Consider the following 23,282-nt stretch of genomic DNA (forward strand, 5'->3'; position numbering starts at 1 on the left):
GATGCTTTTATTCCATACCCAGCCCTAGAGCCTCTTTAACATCTTTGCTTTATAGAACCATCTTTGGGGGGAAATCTCTGGCTCTCTGTTTCCTCAGCTTTCTCAAGCTCTGCTGCCTAGCAGGCATGACTTTGCTGTCCCACTGCAGCATTCGCTGGATTAAAGTGTGCCCAGAAACTCTCAGATGCCATAACGCCTCTATTAATCAACCAGCAGAAATGTGTACAGATCCAGTGCCGCCAGCTAAGAAGTCAGGTTTAGAGCATCTGAGAGCAATCAGACAGACATTGCAACTGAGCAAATGAATTAATGAGCCTATTACCCCATTGTATCATCACAGTCATTGAATTAATACTGTATTTACAATTCACTCCCACACTCACCAAGCGGCTTGATAGGCTTCCTTCTGCCTCAAAAACAATTAAGCTGTATACTGATTTTTCCTTCACAGTGTAGTTAAAAGCAAGAGACAATCCTTGATGTTGCAGGGTGAAGCGAAGACTCTGTTGCTCTCCATTCAATATTAATTTTGAGTACTCAGCTGGTTTCTATGGAAAAAACAAACTTTGTTACGCTTTCTTCAGATGAGAAAGTATCTGGCTTTTCCCAGAAAGTGCAACCCTATCTTCTCTTCAAGGGAGCCTGTAAAAAGAGGTCAGAGCTTTCTTCTACAGCTGAAGCCAGAGCGTGGAGTACCTTCCCTTGCTGGATGCAACCCAAAGGTCCGGGAACACCCTCTGCCCACACAGACACCTTTCCCCACAGCCCTGCTCTGCCCCAAAGGGACCACATCTAAAACACAGCAGGCTGCTGGTGGCCAATGGACTGATGGGCCGAGTCCCAGATTAGCCTGACCTGTAAAATAATCTGGAAGCTGAAACAGGAAACAACCCAGTGCCCATACCCACTTAACTGCTTTCCCATTTCTTTCTTTCTTTGCAGAATCTGCCATCCAGATCTCAGCAGCAATGCCTGGTCTGAGAATTCAGAGAGGCAAGTTGAATGTCTCTACATGCTTATCTCAGTATAGTTATCCTTTATTCCTAATTACAAGTTTATTTTAGTTAGCCATTTCCTCCTCTCCTATGGAAACGTGTCTCCAAACTTTCCATTTCTGTCCCATCAATGGAGATAATATGCTCCATTTTTAAAGTTATTCCCGTGCATTTCTAAGGCAGTGGGGGTGAACAAGCTTTAGCATCTGTGGGCCTTATTAGAAAATGCCTGAAAAAAGCCCACCCTTTCTTCAACGGGGTGCAAGTCAGGCTTTCTAGCCCTACATATATGCTTACCTGAAAAGCCTCCACAGGCTGCTGAAATAGGTCCCGGTCTTGGATTATCACTTGAACAGGGTTCTTTGCCAAATTCAAGACCCGAATTAAACTTTCTTCTGGGACAAGCCGAGGCATATCGGTTTCCTAATTAAAGCAAAAGGCTTTAAGTGCCATCTATATGCTTTATTAGCACTTTAATATGTCTTCATTTTTAGCCATAATAGTCCTCCTCTCTGTAATGACACTTTTTCATCAAAAGTTGCACTGAGAGAAAACTGAACATAAATCTTACTTAGGGAGGTTTCCTCACAGTAGCTTGATAGCCAACCTATCATTCCTCCCAAAAACTGTTCTTCACACTGCTAAGCATACAGGCTACACAACTGCTGGGTAGGTAGGAAAATGCCACTGCTTTCGTTATACAGCTCCCTAGTGCCTGGATTTAACCAACTGCCATATCAGAATGGAAAATATTGTGCTTAGTTTTCAAAAGCAGTGACCAGAATAATTATTTCCCACTGCAGCCAGTGACTGGGAGAGAATTAGGCCAGAAGCTAAGCAGTTTTGAAAATCCCAGCCCAGCTCCATGTCTGTAATCAGAGCTTGTGCATCACTTGACACCATGCTATCTAACAGCCAACTGTATAGATCTTATTCCCTGTTTTTCTGAGAAAGGGAAGATGATGCCTCTGGCACAGAGGTATCTCTTTCTGTCAGGAAAGATTTCCTAAAAAGAATACATCAATCAGCGTCAGCCTTGTACTACCTGCAGATCTAAAATGAAGTTTTTTTAATTCTCTTTTTTTATCACTCTATTTTCAAGTAGCTGCCAGAAATACTTCAAAGCTATTAATTTTTTTCTATCTCATCCTATAATGTGGGTATTGCAGGCAGTTTGAACCTAACTCAGTGGGGAGGCACACTGTCAGAGAAGATAGGGCAACACTGATTTCCCTGTACCCATACGCTGCTCTGGACCAACAGGCCTGTTAACGTTATCCAGCAAATTCCATTACTGTGGCTTTTGGTCTGCATGACCCACAGCGGGCCATCCCATCCACCTCTTTCCTAGAGCTTTTAGTGGCCTTCAGGGAAAAATTTCACTGCACAGGTAGGGGAGGAACCTCTATCTAACTCACCTTGCCTCTGCCCAGAGGAGTCACCACAGCCAGAGCAGACCTTCAGCGCTCAGCCAGAGCTGCTGGTGATGGCAATGACAGCGTTTCTTTGCTCACGTACAGAGATCATAAAGAAGACCTGAACCCACAAAGTCTCATTTCAGTGAGAGACTTGTCAGTGGATTCACCTGAGGAACTAGCAGATGTTAATTCAGGGCTGTGCGCCAGCCACTCTAACAGAACGTTTTAAGCATACATAGAAGCTTTAAAAATTAATCCTGTAGTAACTTTTGTGAGACAAAGGTCAGCCAAAGTCTGCAGAAGGCTGGTCACAGGCCAGAAACATGGTACAAGTCTACAGGGGCTAACATGGAGTTTACAAGAGTTTTGCTGCCACCCTGTCTGGGAATGCTTTGCAGTCTCTGATGCCTGTGACTATGGAAGTGACTGCATTCACCTGCCTCACTGGATAAAAAACTTGGCTTGTAAAAAACCACATCCTCACCCTAAAATAGGAAAGTAATTAATTTTTTTAAAGAAAAAACCCAAACACACCAAACCCAAAACAAAGCAAACAGCAGATACACATTCAAAAAATAACCCTCAAACAGTAAAATATAAGTAAGCTACAGCAAGAAACAGGAGAGAGAACAGACTACCTTTTGGGAATTAATCACTAGTGTTAACTAGATGTCTGTCAAGCACTTTGATGATGGAAATCTAGAATATAGACCAATACAGATGACCGGCACAGCAAAACTGCAAAGACTAGAGAGAAAGAGACAGAGAGAAAGAGGGGGGAAAGTGGACAAAGTAAGAATTATCATTAGCAACTGGATCAGTATGCTTAATTTTAAAGAACATATTACAAACTATGATCAAGGAACGAGGTTAAAAGGATTATCTAACAGGCATCAATAAAAACTCCTGAGAGAAAGAAAATATTTCTGAGGAATCCCTTGTGCTATACTCACATTTATTTTGATTTCTACAACAGCTGCAAGTCCAAACGCCATCCCTGCAAGGATCATACCTGTTGCCATTTTCCTAATAGGTCTATAGGGCAAATGAAAGAGGTGCCATTAAGAAAAAAAAAAAAAAAAAAGTAGTTTAAAATACAGAATACCACCCCTGAGAGCCAAGGATGTGCCAAAACCATGTAATAAACTGTCCAACAGGTGGCACTGGGGATGATATGCTGTTTAAATTGCCAATCATTTAACTTAAAACTATTCTATTATTCTGTACAAGGCCAGCACTGAGGCCAATTAAAACTGATATGGCATGAAAAAGCGCTCTTTGCTTGCAAGTTTCATGTTATCTTGTTCCTAGCTCTTCTAATGGGAATAGCTCATGGCATTATGTTAACCTGTGATGTTGGAAGGAGCACTAGAAATTATATATCTTCAAGCCTCTTTTGGGAAAGGCAAAAGAAAAGTAGCATGCTTTTTAGCAGCAGGAATAAGGAGCAGAAAAATGTGTCATTTGTGTCATCAGTGTTTCTGACCATCTGTGGCATCATTCTGGGTTATTTCTCATGCCAATACATTTACATTTGTAGAGAATAAAGAGCTTGCTTCTGAGCTAGGAGCAAAACTAGTGCAACTCTACCAGAGTTACATGAATGAGATAATCTAATATAAAGCAGAATAAAATAGATCCAGAACAGCAGGTCCAAACTGAGTACTAAGCTGTTGAGATTTGACCTGGTTCTAGATTCAGTGGTTTTCACTTTGTAATGGTCTGGATTCACTTTCCAGATTGACTGGGCTGTGGGAAATCCAGGTTAGGAACCCAAACGCCGAGTCTCAGTTGCATGCCCTGAGATAAAAAAAAATATAAATATTTACTGCTTGTATCTTGTAATAAAAAATGGGTTTGATCTTCAATGTTAAATTGACATTTCGCAGCACAAACTTTTGCAGCCACACAGGCTAACACCCTGCAAGCTACAGTGTTTCCAGAGCCACTTCTACAGCTAAACTGGCCTGCTAGCATCCCACTTCCAGGGGACAGAAACAGCACGGTACTCAGTCCTGATGGGTGCAAGTGTTTGAGCTGAGAGGTAAAATAGTCTGCGAATGGATCGTAAGGCAGGAAGTTTTCTGTCGAGTCCAGGCTCAGTCCAGGGCAAGGGCTCACAATGAGGCAGCATGGAAAAATACAGCTTCTGATGTGTGTCCTCCAAAGGGTACCATCGCAGGGCTGGACAATGTCTTTGCTATGTCTTTAGGTGCAAGTAATTCAGCATGATGGGAAAGGATCGGCAGGTTGAAGGGATAGGCTTCTGAGGCTCCTTCCACCTTCCATCCCTATTTTACATGGTTTTGTCTATACAGCACTTCAGTTTGGATTAGGAACATGCTTTTTAAGCCAATCTCCCACTCATCGCCCCTTCCCATGCTGTTGTGCTGTTGTTCATGTGAGAAGTGGTGCTGGAGCATGGAAACTTCGTTCTTTTCAGCTGAAGCTACACTGGCAGAGGCACTGCATGAATGCACATAACACACTCCCACTGCTAAAGGGCATCAGTCCATAGAGGCAGACTACAGATACTCTGAAGTAAAATCTCCCAAAATGCATGAAGTGAGTCTCAGAACCAGCCTGGAGGTCTACTCACATTACACTGTACTTCTTACTAACATTGTCTAGGGATAATATGCTTGGGCCGTACGGGAATTCCCTTATGTACTCACTGGTCCAGATCCTGGTGTGGAATCTTGCTTTCACAACACCACATGGGACTGTGAATTTGGGCCCATAGGGACCTTTCAGGAAGGGAATTATTTAGGGATGATATAGGAGATAAGGTGAAAAACACGTTGATCAAATTTATAGAAGGACTGTTAATATCTGGGGAATAATTTCAGGGAAAATCTGTACAGAGCAGAATCACTGAATTTTTCCCCTTGGAATTTCCAGGGCCTATGGAAGAGGGTGATGCTGCCTCTTGGGGCTGAAGTAGAGGGTGAATGGAAAATTGCGTTTCTCCTCTTTAAAAGCTCTTCTGCATACTTGCTGCAAAACAAAAAGCACTGAGCTATCTGCATCGTCCCCAAGTACTTACGTGAAATTAAATTTGCACATGTTTATCAGGGGGTAGAGCCCAAGGTCAAAAATTGGGATGAAGACAAGAATAAGAAGTGGATTTAAGAACTGCAATACAAAAGAATGGGAGTTTAGTGACTAGAAAGCAACTTTCAGTAATTAAACTCATAAAACACTGTCCTCCAGAAATAATTCCATTACAGAAAGGACATGAACATACACTTAAAAACCTCCTTTTTAAAATATAATCATAGTTTGCACTTTGACAGTTTCTGCTATTTAGTTTTCACAGGCACGAATGCATTTTGTTCATATCCTCCCTTCCAAGAGGTAAGCAAGCCTCACTGGCCCAGTTTCCTGAAGAGAGAACCGAAACATGTTTTTAAAGAGTACAAAACCCACTGACAATAGAGGCAGGTGACCTTCAGTGCTGTGGTGGGACCTTACACCAAGTCAGCAATAGCGGAAACATCTCGGGACTTCAGCAAAATCCCAGAGGAACCAGCAATATTCTATGAGACTGGCAATTTCTTACACTTCCACACATCTTAGTAATCCCCCAGGACCTAAATTTCTCCTGGGAGGGGCAGAGCTTGTCTGCCAGCTAGCAGTGGCAGAGCAAGAAAACAGAGAGTGACAGAGAACAAGCAGAGAGAAATGCTGTTTCAGTTTTGAATGAAGATTGCAGGCAACAGAACAGCTTTGATTTTCTCCAGAGCTGTTCAGCATAAGAATTGTAATCAACTGTGACAACATGGCACCATCTTGGAGCTTTCACATTTTCATCTGCCCTGCAGAAATGAAGGAAGGAAATATATTTCAGGTACAATGTTCATCCCAGCGCAGGGGCATGTCAAAAGGAGACACAGCTTGTATCCTCCACACGCCAGGACCAGTTTAAGAACTGCTATGGTGACATGTCTCCCCACACCTCTGCACTACTCTGCAAGATTCAAACTCCATATTAGGACACCCTCGGGGTCTTCTGAACCCCAAGACTAAGCTTGCAAAACAGCTAGTGAGCAATAAGGCAGAGCCCACACCACAGCAGTCAGCAGGAGAACTGCTATTACTTTCAAAAGGAGGAGACAAAGGCCACTGGTTCCATGAGAAAAATAAAAGTGAGAGAAAAAGAAAATACATTTCTAAGGGTTATTTCCTACCCTAGAGTATCTTTTACCTGCATTTGGTCAGGCTGAAGGACATATATCCCCTGAAACAAAAAGATATTCCAAGTGATTCATAAACACCATAATATAACAGCGCATACAGCAAATAAGCAGCTGGTCCAGTAGAGGCTTTAGCAGCAAAGGTGTTTTCCTTTGCTTTACGTTGGCTTTAGCAGCTGATATTGTGCTCTTGACACTTGGTATCTAAGGACACAGCATTTGATGAGAATCGTTTTGCAGAAGGAAGCTATGGACACAGCCTATGACAGGTACTGAGACCCATCTTTCAGACTGGCTGAGCCATGAACTGGGTGAGTGGGGAGGCATGGGAATGTTAGTGCCCAGGTTGGGATCTGAGCTCAGAGCTTCCTCCCTCCCTGCTTCTGTAATAGGAAAAGCCCAAATCCTACAAGCGAGTGCTTTCAAGCTTCAGGACCCTCTGAGCTCTTTCAGCATTTCTCCCGAGCACCCCAAAGGATAACAAAAGACCATCCATGAGCCAGTGGGCTGCACAAACCTCTTTCCTCCCTCCGTCTGCCAAGAGTACCCAATGGGCTTTGGTCAACTCTGACTTCTTCGTTTGAGCCGAGAGTCCTCAAGGCTATAGGATGTGCCTCACCCCTGCATCACTGTACCCAGCCCCCACAATCAGGGAAGGTCAACAGGGACAGACAGAGGCATCCCAGACCCCAAAAGGGACTGATGAGCTGTCTCCAGGGAGGGGCTAGTGTTTGTCTGAACTCCATGCAATGTTTATCATTTGAAATTTAGATGAAGAGAAGAGGGGAAAAATTAGGAAATAATGTCTTTCCAAGAAAGAACTGTGGGGGTTTGTCTCCTGCCTGCCAGGCTTGTCCTGAGCTGAATCTACAATAGCTGCCTGTCTCTGTCAGCAGCTGCCTCCCAGAAGAGTAGAAACCTCGGGTCACAGCAAAGGAGTCCTACAATTAAAAATATCAGGCAAATAAGCTTCCTGCTACTTTGTGCATACTATACAAATGTGCCATTAGGAAACAAGCCTGCAAACATTTCATCTCACACTAAATCATTCCCTGTTTAACTCTGTACTTCCTAGCTGAGCCTTTTGTCTGCAGAAGGGAAAAGCATGGACTATTACAAACACAAACTCCAACAAGCCTAATGGTGGGATCACTCCAATGTTGCAGTTAATTCTCACCTTAGTGAACTGGGACAACTCACCAGTGGAGAGCAGATGAGACTGAAACTCAAGCCAAAAATCTATACAAGTTGGTGTGACAAAAAACCACCCTGAATATATCCTTCTCCACCATGGAGAGTTTAACAAGTGACACCTGGTGATTCTTAGATCTGCTAATGGATCACTAAGTGCACATGAGCAAAACAGCACAAAGCAAAGGTTTTAGATACACATCACAAAGACTGCATGAGCTTTCATTGTTTTGTCTTAGGTGGGTAAATATTAATTAAGGTGTAGTCTTCTTCATGCCTCATTTGAATTAATTGAGCATAATGAGTATCACAAGCAGAGAGCCCAATTTTGAACAGAAGTGACACAGAAGGGCTCAAATTTTGGGCTTTAAGTAAACTTTAAACTGAAAAACAGGCACTTAGAGTTCTAAATTCTGATGCAAGCATCCACAGGTAAGATTTAGATAGCCTGTTAAAACATACACATCTGGAAACCAGCCCTGTATGGTTGCATCTTTAGACAGATAGCTGATCCCCATTTCCCTGTCACTGCACCATTTGTCACTCAAATCTTTGAAAAACTTTATGGCTACTACCAAATTAATCCTCATCATATCTCTACCCTACACACCAGGTTGCTGCTGGTTTTCAGAGGCTTCATTAATGTACCACCAAGTAAGCCAGAGCAGAAACATAGATCTACAATAGCTCTAATTACACCTTAAAAGGGCTGTGCAAACTTTCCCTGATTTTTCTATCTTCTGTGGGATAGCAGGCAGGAAACCCTACCTGCTCAAGGTCACAGAGCAACCAGTTGCCAGTAGGTCAGCGATCTTGACCTTGAAGGCTGCTGATGGCCTCTCAGCACTCACTCCCGGCCAAGATGTGCTGTGATGAATTGAACATGGCTGTGCAGAGCCTCTCGCTTTCAATCACCAAAAGTACAACTAATCAAACATATGCTCTTAGTACTACAAGACTCCAGCTAAAAAGCAAGAGCAGTGATGTTACTACTAGTCTTACCAACCCTGGTGACATTAAGTACTTACAAAATCAGCATTCATTTTTGTGGCTTGCAAAGTCCACCTGGATCCCTAAGGAGAAAACAGACAGATGTGAAGCCTTCAAGATGCCCTAGGGGATTAGAAAACATGGAGACAGAGAAGACTATGGTGTTGGAGGTCTTACTTCCCATCTATTCCTTCCCTGTAACACCTGCCAGTAGGCAGGGCACATGCTACCTTCTCACCCTCCTGTGGCAGACACCCATCCGGACTGTGAAGGGATGGTCAGCAGTGATGGTGGGTACTGCTTTAGCACGCCCCCAGACACCTGGTAGGAGCAGGGCGCTCTGTGTCCCCAGGATGTTTTGGTGATACCTTGGAAGGACAAGGGTGCAAGCCCAGGCTGGCAGGCAGACCTGCAATGCACTGTACTGTACCTGCTGATCAAACAGGGCCCAGAACATTGGCAGTGGTATGAAGAGGAAGAGAACACGTGTCACCATTTTAACCTCCCCAATCAGCTGTTTCTATAAAGGGAACAGACAAAAAACGTAAGATGAGGGTGAAAACCCAACAGGTGATTCAAGCCACAAAGCATGAGAGCTCCTATTTCTTTCTGCACGGCAGTTATTCTTCGCACTTATTCGTGATAGTGGACATATTTGCATTTCTGCATTTCAGTGCAGCACCTAAACTGTCCATTAAGGGTCAGGAGAGTACAGATGTGGGAAGGGACAGGACAGATGAGAGCCCAGTGCATGTGAGGAGTAGTGTGGCCAGGCCAGTCTTAACTGCCTCCCCTGTCTGTCTGCCCATGTTTCCCCTTCCCCCTCCAAACCCGCCAGGTAGAAAATTGCTTACTGAGTATTTTTCTGACGCCCAGTCCAGCCAGTGATCTCTCTTTGGAATCTGACGGGAGCGGTTTTTCAGCCGGTTTTTAATAGCAAACTAGGGGGAAAAACAGGTAACTCCCTTGTGGCACACCTAACCTGGTCACGTTCCCAGCTGAAGGCTGCCCTCCCCACCCCCAAATGTAAGCAATGCCAGAAAATTGCAGGGGTTTTGCTGGACACTTCCAAGATCTCAGATTAGATGCTTTATGACCAATTCTCTGCAGGGAAGTTTCTGTGACATTGGTTGATTAAAGGTATGATGTGGGAATGAACAACCTCATGGACTTACCTTTCAGAGACAAATCTAACGCTAGCCCCCCAAAGACAGTTTCACGCTTGATTTAAAACCTGCTACATGAAAAAGCTTTAAACAATTTCTTCATTTCTCTTCCAAAAAGTGCCTGTCAGATTGACCACTGTGCTGGGGAGGAAAAGCTTCATTATCCAAAACAATGTCAAAACCAGAACTCTCACTCCCTTCTTGTTCTGTAGATCTTTCTTTGCATATTCCTGGCATAACCCATGCCTCATTCACTCCTAGACCAACTTTCAAGTTGGTTTCTCACTGGAAGATAGATCAGCAACACTGAATTTATAACTTGTTTGTTTATACTGTGTGCTCCAGCCACTGAACACAGCCACCCAGCAAAAAGAGTGGCAGACCTCACTTAGAAAGCCTATCTTTAAGATCCAGCCTGTTTCCACAAGGTAAATCTGTCACTAGGATTGACCTAGGTAAAAAGAAAACATCTGCTGTTAGCAACAGCTTCCTGAAAAAGAAACATAATTATCTGCCTAATAATAAGAGAGTATTTTTTCCACATACTATATTCAGCTCACACACTGTGAAAAATAATTGACAAGGCTATAATGCAACTTCAGCAGGTGTCTCTTGCATTAACATGAACATGCTGAATGTGCATAATATGAATGTGTATTATTACTGTCTGTTAAACTGATAAACCTCAGTAAGATTATTCAGCTGAAAAAAATTGAGTCATATATCTGATACTCTGTGAGTTTCTGAATTTTCCTTTCAGTTCAGCCTCCACCAGCATTTGCCACTAGTGGTTCTGTTGTCATCAGCTGAACAGTTCATGGAGCTAAGGAAAAGCAATTGAAATGTTGAAAGAATAAACTAGGGTGTAAACGTGTTTCTTATTCCTTACAGCTCATTAGCAAGATATCCAGAGGCAGCACACAGAAGAACTCCATAGGTCACCTCCCCTTTCCCTTTGTACTTTTCTGACCTGCAGACTCAGGAACGAAAAAGAGAGCATGGCACACACTTACGCAGATGCATTTGCACACTTCCAGTAAGACATTCCCTTGTGGTGGCGTTTTTCTGTACAGTCCACTTCCAGCAATGAACACAACTGAAAAATATTATAATCCAAATGACTGAGCCTCAGTCCTGCACTAGCTTCTGGGAAGGACCCCCACCCCTCTATTCAACAGAAATCCTCTGCCCTTGGGGCTTACAGGATTGCACTTTTAACAAAATAAATATACAGGACTCCTTTAATGCCTTCAGATGGAAGAAAATGCAACATCCTACAAGGGGCAGTGTGATGAAGTCACCATCATCTTCTCATGATCTGCTCTGGGACAACAGGCACCTCCATATCTGATTCATGCTGGGAATTAAAGCTTTGACATTTCCCTCCATCTAGGCTTTTTGCAGAATAAACTTAAAATACAATCCACATTGAATTGACGCACCTACTGTTGGAAATCAGCCCTGACTTATTGCAACCATGTGAGGATTAATCCAGGTCCAACGTGGTTCTGTGTACTTGCACCTCACACACATTTCAATGGAAACTACCATGAAGGTCACTGCATCACATGCTGCTGTTAACAGATATTACCTCCATTTATGGTTTCCACAAAGGATATACAATTTAAGATATTGTTTTTTCTTGGTTTTCACCCTCAAAGCACAAAGAATATTGAACTGAGGCTTCAAAATCCTGTGAGGGATAGGGCTATCCAATTACATATAATTTATCCTGCTCTTCGAGAGCCTCTGAGCATGTTGCAATTCCAAAGATGTTAGCAGGGAGAAGCACAATAAAAGCTGAGCATGAAATCCACATAACAAACCAACCTCAACTTTTTAAACTAACCCAGTTGTCTGGGACAGTCCACAGCCAGTGGAGAAAAGCAGGCACCTCTGTCCTAACACAGGAGGCCTGGCACACAGCAGGGAACTCACCATTTCTCTTTTCTATGAAAACTCTTTGCATCCAGTTTCAACTTGCAGAACTGTCAGAGATCTCTGAAGTCAGTTTAGGTGAGCTGCACTGAAAGACACTTGTCCAAACTCATCCAGAGGGGGTAGTTGCACTACTTAATTTTTAGTATCTCCCTGTGGACCTGCTGGTGCTTCTAAAAGGTGATTAATCAGGTTTGCTGAAATACCTTCTGGCGATGCCATTGACTTCTTTGGGAACTGACGTTTCTGTATTAGGTTTGGCATTTGGAATTAAATAATATCAGTCTTTCCGACGTCTTTCAGAAGCTGAAGCAGCCCAGAAAATCTTGTTCTATATGATTTCCGTTCTGCCTCTAAATCTATCCTTGCATTCCACCATCATGGGGAGAGGGCCAGTCAGGGCTGAAAGGGTATTTTCTCCAGTTCTGCATGCTGCTCACATAGGCAAATATATCACTTCCAAGAGCATTTTAGCATGTTACAAAAGAACACAGAGCTGCTTTGCTAGGCAGGCCATGGAATCTGGCAGCAGGACACTAGCTAAAAACACATTTTGATTGATGCCCTCACCGAAACTGCAATATTTACACGTCCATTTTCCCCTGGGCAACTACTACTCTGCTAGAAACATTCATCACACAATGGTGCACAGAGGAGCCTGTGCTGCCTTAAACTGATAGGAAGAGGCCACAGGGGAAAAGAGAAGCTTCTCAGGCCCGTGCCCATGCACTTTCTTGAAAATAATTGTTGTAATGTTAGCTGTGGCCTAATAACATTTCTCCACCGTCCTGATTCTTCCCTCTGTCGGAAGCTTGAGGGGAGAGAGCAACATTCACATTCTCTGGGGGACAAACTGTTCAAATCACAGATGCTGTGGTGAAATCACACAATTGCCTGTCTCTCAATTAAACTAACAAACTGAACGAGAACTCACCCCGTGCTGCGTCAAAGCCTCTCAAATGTAGCGTAATAAGGGGACTGCTCCCCTCAGCAGTTCGCAACTGTGAAACTAAAGCTAATGGTGCATCCTCTGTATCGCTACCAAGGAGTGACAGTAAGAATGTGGAAATCGCCGAGTATTTTATAAGGGTTGAAGAAGAAACCTTGACAAGGACATTAATGGGGCTAAGATGCAAGCTTTATGAAGCAGGGTGATTGCAGCTGTCTTCTGACACTTGGACAATAAGGGCTTTTTATTGCAACATAGTAAGTTGTCACTGTAATTGTGGGAATTACTTCAGCCAAGCAAAGTGAGACAGCTCAGAATAAAGTAACATCTCATTCAGCTCCTTCTGTGATTTCTGTGGAACATAGATTCTGAAGGAAAAGTCTGAGCCATTAAAGATGGTCCCAAGCTGCAAAAAGCCTGTGGAAAGTTTAGAGGCGGCATGGTAAGCTTCTCTTCTATAAGCTGGGGAACTCTGAGGACTGCTCATATTGCAGTTCAAAGGCCAAGCCTGCTCATAGGCAAAGCTGCAAGCCATCAGGAGAGTCCTTTTGGTGCCTCCCTTCGCTTTATAGAGTAAAGCAATTGTATTGCGAAACATCCACCAGATCACCCTCTCGTCAGTATCATGATAAAGGACTACAGTAAAACCATGGTCTGCCCACCACTAGCTGAACTTGTGATCTTTCTTGCTGCTCTGAACTGTGGAATTGTTGGAAGACCTGAACCCTTGAGTTTCCCATCGCAGAATCCATCCAGAGCTAGTGAATTCATGCATTTGCTCATCTATCCATGGACTCAAAAAAGGTAACTCCTATTACAAGCAGTACTGTACAAGCACTTACCAAGCGCCAACACCATCAGTGCTGCTGGGACACCAAAAGCCAGTGCATAACAATCTTCTCCAAAACATTTCACATCCCCTGAAAGAGTCATCAGAAATAAAAACACCTCATTACAGTCAGACTTATGTTACCAGGCCTTTGATTTGCTACCCCTAAATCAGTCATTTCCCTGGCTTTAAATCTTCTTTGCTGGTGTCTGACACTGTGAATTGAATCTCCTTGAAACAGTTGTCCTCCCTTGATGAAGACAATTTGGAAGCAGGGTTAGTGTCTGCCAGCAAAAGCAGCTGATAATGGGATATTGATGAGAGCAGTAGAAGGGACAGGGCAGACAAATAGGTAGAAATAAGTAGTAGGAACTGTAATTGGGAGAAACCCCACCACATTTATAATAACCTGAAGCCACTCCGTATTTGCCTAGATCTAAATAACCAGTACTGTGTTTCCACATTATTTGTGCCAGCTGCATGAGTCACTGAGCTAAAAACCTGAATCTGATTTCATAGCGACCTGCAGTGGACAAAGTAGAAGCCAGTAGCCCTACTATCTAAGTGGGAACACAGGATTAGTCTTAAAACTCCATTTCCCTTTCTCACCACCTTCCCAATCTCACTAGAGGCAGCCTGCTCCAAATGTCAGGTCTTGCAATAGCCCATCAGGAAGCCAGGCTTGTTACAGCATGGCTTTGATTGATCTGAGCTACAGTTCACTGAAACCCTGCACCTCTTGGACCAGGTCAGTTCTTGCACCACATGAATTTAGAGGTCCAGTTGCAAACAGCTAGCCAGCAGTGGGGTCCGTGTTTGTACACCAGTAGCTACAAATTACTGCAATCTTACATGGAATAATAACAAAATGGCTAAAATAAGACAACATAGTTATCAGCAAACCAACTCATGAATCCTTCAGTGGTTCCTGTTTGTTTTCCCTGGGCAGTCACTGTCATCTGCATAGCTCTATGCGTGCATAGCATTTATTCACTTATTTTCAGCAAATCAGCTGAAATCCAACAAAGCTGACAGCAAGACATTATGGGCACGCTGAACTTTTGACTTGTAAAATGAGTTGCACTTCTCTACCTAAAAGTATATATTCTACATTTTGCCAAATGTCTATGAACTGCATTTCTTGCTCCTCCAAAAAGACCTTTCATAGTCAGCAAAAATTTTACTCTTTTCCCCATTCTCTCCACCACATTTCCATGTTGCAACTAGTTTATTGCTAGGCAATATTGGCACAGGTTTTGATGTTCAAAGGGGACTGGATTTTCATCTGCCCACTGACTACATTGAGCAAAAGCCCCTTCCCAGCAGAGTGCTGACCTACAGGTATCAGTGAGGGAAAGAGCAAAAGATACAGCATTTGTCTTTGGCCCTACGCAAGGTGTAAATATGAGACAAGCACAATTGCCTACAGCCTTGTGAAATGAATGGCCTGTTAAAACAACCACTCTGAACAAAGAAAACTTCCTGGAAGCCACAGGATGGAATGAAAAAAAAAAAAAAGCTATTATATATGAAGGCTATCTTGTCCCTATCCCTATTGCCTATAGCCTGCTGCTCTGTGTCTGTATTTACAGCGTGTCAATCCTCTTGGCTTCTAGGTGCTGCAATACAATAAGTGCAGCAAGATTCAGGGACTAAAAAGGGTTGTGAAGCTGGCTAGAATATAAAGTAGGTCTTAAATGGGGCATAGGCCTGTGCTTTGTCTTCAAAGCTAGTTGCTCAGGGCTGCAATTGTGCAAGCAGGCCAACACAGACATGCCTGGGTGCCAGGACAGAGTCTCCAGAAGTCAGCAGCACCCCCTGGGAGAGAGGCTCTAGGAGTAGAAAACTAGCCCTGCTAAGTTTTTCAGCCCTGACACATGCACAGGACAGCAGAGATCAGTTGCCATTCACAGGTCACCTGCAGGCAAGACAGGGGACTAATCCTTCACTGGCAATGGGGAAGATTAGAGGACCATACAGGTCCTTCAACCTTTCATATTTTAATTCTACAGTTCAGGCTGGCTTTGAAATACAACCTGGAATATAGTTTCTGTGACTTGTCTGCTAGTACTATAAATCTGTTATGCTGCTACAGCAGGATTAACAAGGCGTAAATGCAATACACTGACCACTGTACAGATAATATCATTTCTGCCATTCAGTTGTCACAAGAGCCTAACTATGCACAGCGAAGTAGCCAGAGGGCAGCTAATTTATTGTCTTATTCTAAATCAACACTGACCTCTTAATACAGGAGTTACAAACGTGGAGATCAAACTTCCAGCATTAATGGATAAATAGAAGATGGAAAAAAACTTGCTTCTCTCCGAGGTCTAAAACAAGAGAAGACAATATCAATGTCATGGCTAACGCTCAGCATTGGGCTTGCAAATTGAACACTATCAATTCTCTTGTTAGGAAGGCTGGGTAAATATTGACACTCGGTGCATAAAAAGCTAAGCAAACAAGCTTGCATTCAGGTGATGGTAAATGCTCACACAAACCAGCTCACGTTACTTGAGAAGCACTTTGGGACTTTTTGGTATTTCAGAGGAAAAGCCACTGTTTTGAGAGTGTTGCAAGATTGGAAGAAAGGGAGAGCGTTTACTTATTCAGAATAAGTAGCATGATTCAGATCCTCTGTCACCTAATTCAATCCAATTTGGCAGTTTGACAAGCTCATAATTTCTTCCCATATCTGAGCTCCTTCCCCTCTCCCCCATCCTCTCCTGTGTAGAAACAGAAAAAGAAACCTATGTATTTTGAGGAGCTGATAATGACAGCATAGATGAGAGAGTGCCAGCAAACGAGAGGTATCCATCAGACAGGAGATCACCAAGCTAAGGCCAGTCAACCTCAAACTAATAAGGTAAATTAAATATACAGGAACAAATTCAAGAGCCTGATGGAAGGATGGACTCTAAGAGAAAAAGTTCAGAATTTAACTGATGTTTTAACATAATATAGTTCATACATTCAAAGGATTCCTGTTGATCCTCTTCCTGCATAATTCATAATTTGAAACGAATCAAGAGCTTGATGCTGAGTTTGGTCTTTTTTGCAGGAGTAATGTGTGAGGGCATTCAACCAAGAGCAGTCTTACCTTGCTTGTGGGGGAGACATACATGCACAGTTGCATGCACATACACAGTGCCAAACCTCCTTCTGTGCCTGGGTGGGCCAGTGGAGTGGAGAAAGAAAAGCAGGCTACCTGACCTACCCAATGCTTGTCTGTATCACCAGCTATAGGACACTTGAGTGTCACCAAGCCCTGTAAAGGTAGTGGGCAAACTGCTTGGGACATGGCTTGGTGCCTGGCAGAGCACCTTGAGCCACATCCCTATGACCTGAGCATCATTTGAATGAGAAGCTTTAAATTAGCTGAGTAGGAGGAAGCTCCACAGGGGCCTGGTTCTGCCCCCTCTCCTTCTAAAATATCCTGCTCCCTTCTGCTCCCTGAGACAATATTCACAAGCCTAGAAAACAGGAGAAATTGTGAAGAATTGCAGGCAGCTAAAAGGGAACAGCTCTTAAGGAATGAAGCCTGGGATTCAAAAATGTCACAAAACTTCCCATAACTGATGGTGCAGCCAACAGGAAATACTGACACTTCACATGTCAAGAAGCCTCTTATCACAGGGGATTGCTGCAGGGAAGGTGAGCAGGTGGGAGGGCATGGGAGGACTTCTTCATGTCACCTTGTGAAGCAGGTACTGGGAAGGTGAGGGTGAGAGCCTCATCCCTCCCACTGGCACCCACCAAGGAATCTAGGGGTCCCCTCACTTGGATTAAGGGCTTCTTGCCTTGCCCCAGCACAGTTATGAAGACCCCATCAATTTGAACTTTTGGTTCTTCCACAATTTTATTTCCTAGCATGTCCCAGGCAATCTTAGGCATACATTACTCGCAAATTATTTCTCTGGAGTAAAAAGATTTGCAAGCCTTACAATAATCATCTCTACGGCGTGTTCCTATGGTTAATAGCAAACAGCACTGGGTCTTACTCTCCCTTATACTCCATTTCTGTCCTTACCAGTGTTTTTGATTACTTGGAACATTCTACTGCCAAGCTAGTAAAAGTGTATTTTCTTCTTCATTCTACCCTTGTGATTACTTACTCATTTTCACAAGGAAATCTAGAGAAATGAGCAGCCTCAGCAATCTCTCCTGCTCCCAGAGTAGCCCTGTCATCGCTTGTTACGAGTGGTGCTGTAGAGTCCTCACAGTCCTGCCCTCTTCTAGTCAAATTCTCATGCCATGTCTCTAGCCCTTCATATCTGAGCGACTTGGAATTTCTGAGAGCTGAGAAAAACTCAGGAATGCAGCTCTCTTTATGATAAAATCTAGAGCAACAATTACCAAAAAGCTTGTGCTGGTAAGAGAAGAGGATAGTGATGCCTAAAGAATTTGTAGCATCTTATTTCATACATTTTCAGATTTCAGTGATGGGAAAAAATGGTCAGAGAAAAGCAGAAGTACAAAAATAATGACCCAGAAGCTTGCAAATTACACTGATTGGAAAAAAAAGAATTCCCTCCCTATTTTCTTAATCTTTGGAGCAGACGTACATTAACAACATGATTTGGATTAGCTAATTTGAGAAAAGGTACCGTACACAATAATCCTGATCTCCTTGGCAACCAGAAAGTAAAGAAACAAAGAGAAAACTATTTAGTACCTTAAGCACCATATCACGCTGTTTGAAAGCAGCTTTGGTGCTTAATTAATATGCACAGCAGCCTTCATATTCATATAACAGAAATATAATTTTGTTCAGGCGTTTTTAGCTTGGACTCCTAATCTCATAGACAAAGATGCTTAGAAGTCTCCTGCAGATAAATCTACTTTCCCTTTCTGACCTCCTGCTGAATCAGTCTCCACTACTGTTTGTAGTAGCACTGTTCTCAAAGTGGCAGATCAAGACTATTACACTCATAAAGAACTTCAAAGAAAACCAAACCAGTGGTGTGCATTTACCTCCAAATATAAATTTGTCTTTACGTGGGAATAGCATAGGCAATTTGTTTATTCGTTTTCTATACAGAACTACCCCATGCCTAGTTTCCAGATGGAACAACTAAGCCTGTGCACTTAAGGACTCATCTGAAGTTTATTGGAATCCTGAAAACTAAGGGAGAATCAAATGCTTCATTTCATTGGGAATTTTCAAAACTTACTTCATCCTATCTGGAGTGGAAGACAAAAAATATAAGTCCTCTCAAACACCAGTTTGAAGGGGAGAAATATTCTGGCTGGGCCCAAAACTTTCATTCCTTACAAAACGAAAATTTCTCATTCCGATTTTGAAGACTAAATGCCCTACCACATAGCATAAATACTTTTTTTTCCTTCTGAAAGGCCAAGTCATTTCACAATGGTAAAATACAAAACTTTCTATTCTGAAAGGAATGACTAGAGCAAAATGTATTGTCCTTATCAAAGGGTTTTTACAGTTTTCTTTCCCTAACTTAGCTTTTCCTGAAGACGACATACAGGCGAATGTTTGAGCCTTAGTGTTTGATAAATTTGTTGGAGAGGTGTAGTCTGAGCACTGAAGAATGGGTACAGGCCCACACAACCACAGGCAATTCAGGTTTGTCTCTGTAACTCAGTTGTGGTGTTTGGTGTCAGGTAAGTTTGGGATAATAGTATGTATGTATGTGCCTGACTGGGGTGCTGAGATTCATTAGCTGAAGTCTATAAAACACTCTGAAGATAAGTGGTATGTATTATCATACTGTAATTATTTGGTAATTGAAAGATGCTGGATAAACATTATTAATCATTAATATTCACAGAAGCAGCACTTCTGAAAACGCTGCTGCAACACCTGTTAGAATCCTTCTGGGACAACTATCGGGGCTGCAGGCTGGGATGCCCACATGCTACCATGCACGCAGCGTATTCCCAGAGCACACATGCTGTACTGCCAGCCTGCTTTCAGTCAGAGTTGAACCAACTGGGGGGGCTGGTGACCACCAGATGATTGCTGCTCCCTCTTCTGCAGCATCCTCTAAAGCACCGAGTCCAACTGACAGCACAGGATGGACATGCCTGCAAAAGGATCTGTTTTGAACAAACGACCATGAAACATCCTGTGTTTTTAAGCTTCATCTCTTCAGCATCACACAGTTCATGTGCAGAAAGCACAAGTTTTCCCAAATTTTTAAAATATAAATTTTAGTCTATATTATTCATTCATTGAATGCGGACTACGTGCTGTGGCATTGCAAAAGACATACAGTGAACTGCCCTGCAGAGCTCCTATCCCTTGTCCACCAAGGCCACCACCAAGGCCAAAGGGACCTGTCCAACTCTACCAGTGCCTTTCCTGACAGACCATTAGTCTCATGTCCTTCTTCAATGTCTCCATTGATGGGAATTTCCATCTCCCAAAGGTCCTAATCTTTCCCAGTGCTTCTCTAGATCTACTTTTGAAATTTTTTGCCTACCATTAGTCCTAAATAAGCCCCCTTGAATTTAAGCCTACTCATCACAGAACCTAACACTTATTTTCTTTCTTGTAGCTGTGGCCTTCTACATATTTGAGGAATTACGCCATGCACAGAGGTTGCTGATTTGAATACTGTCATTGAGAAAACCAAAATTTTCATTTGCATGTTAAGTCAACATAAATCTAAGTGCTTTATTTCAGGTCAACTTGAAAATTTAGCATTTTGCCTGAGGATTAGTACCTCCTGACCTGCTTCACTTCTTTAAGCACTACCTTATCCCCAATTGTGCTGCATAATGGGAGTTTGAGATTAGTACAGGTGAGGGGCTAAGCACTCATGATAGAGAATGAGGTCATGAAGCAACTAGACTACAATTCACAGGAATCAGAGCACAAACAGCTGAAAAGAAACATTTTCCCAACTGTTCAGAACTTTCCATTCTGGAATATCTAGAAAACATTCTGGGTAGATTTGGTACCAGCACTACTTTCAAAAGACTGGAATTTCCTACAGTTCTTTCTGAACAATATCTAAATCACAAACGATGACTGATCTGAGGGAAAATTCCCAAGGAAGCATAGACTGGTGATACAATTTTCTCTTTCATTTATTATATTTCATTGCAGTGCATTATAATCACCCTTGTTAAGCTGGTTCAGAAACGGCTACAGTTTCATGATACGTGATACAGTTTTCCAACTACTCTGACATCCTATTAACATTTAGATGATTTGATGCAATTATGACCTATCCTTCCCAATATCAGTCCTGTTCTGCTGCCATTTTCCTTTCCTGAAGCATCCAGTTTGTCTCAAGTCTTATGCAAATCATCCTACCTCCATCTTACTACACCTTTTCCTAGCAAACTAGCCCTTATTCTAGTATAACAGGGTTTGATCACATAAACATCCTCATAAAGTAAGAAGACACTGCAGATTTTAGGAAAAAAAACAAATCTTACATGTTCCTCTTCAAACTGGTCCCCACCAAATGCAGAGACACAGGGCTTGATACCTCCCGTTCCAAGGGCGATCAAAAACAGACCAACCATAGACAGGATCCTTCATGCAAGAACAAAAATATCACCATTGCAGAACCTTACCAGTGCTTATGAGAGCATTTTAGTGTCACCCAACCATGATTCTTCTGATATCATTGTCTTTTGCCTTGGGTAGTGATGATAAGCCAGCTAAGTGCAAACAACAAATCAATTAGCCTCATTTCTGCATTCAGTAGCAGTCAATTAACTAAACTGGTTTTGTCAGTTTCTTGCTGTTCTGAGGCCCAACGGACACACTTGAGATCAAAGATCCATGGGATTATTTTTGACTCATATGAGAACAAAAGATTGCAGAGATCAATTGAGAAAAAGAAAAAAGAAAAACAAAACAAAAGAAGTCTTTTCCTGTAGCCTTCCAGCCTGGGTAAGCACAGACAAACTGAATTAGACTCATTCTTTGGTGCTTTCTACTTCCCTGTGCTGCTCAAAATACCATTGTTGGCCCAACAGATTATGTCTGTAGGGAACAGGAGTGTCAGGACTGGCCAGGTCTGCAACAAAAGGAAACTGTTCCAAAAATTAGATGTGCTCCTGCCTGCACATGCATATTTTTAGATCTGCGACCATATAGGCAAAACAGCTTGGTGATTTCAGAGATGCCAGCTGAGAAACTACTCCGAGAAGCCTATCTGTTCCAAATCTAGAGGGCAAAAAGGGTTGTACTTTACAGAGAGACAGACCCTTCCTCTCTTGCATCAGAAAATATATCTTTGGTTTTGTGTTGCCATGCACGCAGGGGAACCGTGCTGAGCTGGGCAGCTATGCTGATGAGGAAATGAGGGAGGAATGAGCCTGGTGCAGGCAGTTGGATGGAGGAGTTTGTAGTACAGCACAGTACAGTAGAGAGGTGCCTACATCAAAGAGTTTAAAGTCTCTTTGGTGGTTTCCAACTCTAGAAATGCAACTAGAGTGCATTCACTCTCTAGATCTGCCCTTCTGCTCTTACTCAGACATCTCAAACTCTTCCCTGGTAAAAGCAACCTATGCACAGCCCCAAACTGCTGGCCTGATGGAGGTAAAAAAGTACAGTCCTGGGTAAACCAGCTACCATCACAACCTACTACAGCGCTGGAGCTTCAACAGCTACTTACACATGAACCGTCTGGTTGCCTAGGGATGGAATTGCACCCACTGACTTTATCAGATGGCCAACGACATACACAATGGAGAGGTAGATGATCGTCCTGTGAGGAAAGCAAACAGCAATGACTGAAGGTGCTGAGTGATATACAATCAAAAAATAGAAATTGCTTTTACTTCCTGATACGTCAGGTCTACTTGGCAGACACACAAGGAATTGGTTTGTTCATACTACTGGTATAGCAGGCAGCTATAACTTTTGTCAACACTGAGTGCACTAGAAGAAACAAATATGTGAATGAGTTCAAACTAAGGAGCGTTAGCCCCTGCTTTCTTTGCAGAGGTTGCTGAGCAAAATAAACTAGAAGTGTTCCAGTCTTGTCAGGCATGGAAAGCTGCAAATAGAACTCAACCTCCAGATTACTAATAACTGGTATTTTGTAGCATACATCTAAGTTAATCCCTTGACTGGAAGTCATCTATAGGGACTGTTGCCCATGTTCAACCCACCTAACACACCTGCATTAGGAGCGTGGTTTCCCCACTGCAAGTCTGTTTTAGATCCCAAGCGCCTCTGAAGGATTGAGCTCACCTATCTTCCTCCCATGTCTTGGTGAGGGAGAAGAAGAAATCTGACTAGGAGGATCAGGCTCTTGAGTGTATTCTATTCCTTCATCACTTTCAGGATTAAGAGATGTCTACCTATTTATATGCAGACAACACACACAGAGGAAATGGAAGGACTTGTTAGGACAGAGGCACTAGAAGAAGCCTTATAAGCTTTGAGCATGGAAGTGGTCCTCGACACATCCAAACCCTGGTTGCAACAGCTAATTTAGAGCCACATCAGATCATTCCTAAAAGCCCCTCTAATCTGTCATCCTGTCCTTGGTATTAGCCAAGGTCCAGCTACTACAGCAAAAGCCACCTCCCATTAAGTCATAGGGATTACTCCAGGAAAAGTCTCTTGCCTAATGCAAAAAAGTCTGCATAAGGATTTACCTGCTCACAACAT

General features: G+C 42.8%; 1 protein-coding gene across 10 annotated transcripts in view; it reads right to left on the bottom strand.

Moving 5' to 3' along the window:
* The window catches only part of SLC15A2 (solute carrier family 15 member 2), a 69,071-nt gene that overhangs the window by 11,477 nt on the left and 34,312 nt on the right, over positions 1-23,282 (bottom strand). For 8 of the 10 annotated variants that reach the window (XM_040604578.1, XM_040604582.1, XM_040604576.1 and 5 more), the window contains 13 exons: positions 22,279-22,371; positions 21,089-21,188; positions 15,915-16,005; positions 13,686-13,763; positions 10,970-11,052; positions 9,645-9,731; positions 9,221-9,310; positions 8,829-8,873; positions 6,621-6,653; positions 5,460-5,548; positions 3,367-3,448; positions 1,293-1,418; positions 384-548 (listed from right to left, as the gene is read on the bottom strand). In XM_040604578.1, the coding sequence (XP_040460512.1) occupies positions 384-548; positions 1,293-1,418; positions 3,367-3,448; positions 5,460-5,548; positions 6,621-6,653; positions 8,829-8,873; positions 9,221-9,310; positions 9,645-9,731; positions 10,970-11,052; positions 13,686-13,763; positions 15,915-16,005; positions 21,089-21,188; positions 22,279-22,371 (1,162 nt within the window). Of the gene's footprint in view, positions 1-383; positions 549-1,292; positions 1,419-3,366; positions 3,449-5,459; positions 5,549-6,620; positions 6,654-8,828; positions 8,874-9,220; positions 9,311-9,644; positions 9,732-10,969; positions 11,053-13,685; positions 13,764-15,914; positions 16,006-21,088; positions 21,189-22,278; positions 22,372-22,859; positions 22,970-23,282 lie in introns of all 10 variants that reach the window. The other 2 variants (XM_040604583.1, XM_040604580.1) reach the window with 2 other exon arrangements.

The sequence above is a fragment of the Falco naumanni genome, chromosome 8 (genome assembly GCF_017639655.2).
Source record: "Falco naumanni isolate bFalNau1 chromosome 8, bFalNau1.pat, whole genome shotgun sequence".
In the NCBI taxonomy this organism is placed as follows: domain Eukaryota; kingdom Metazoa; phylum Chordata; class Aves; order Falconiformes; family Falconidae; genus Falco; species Falco naumanni.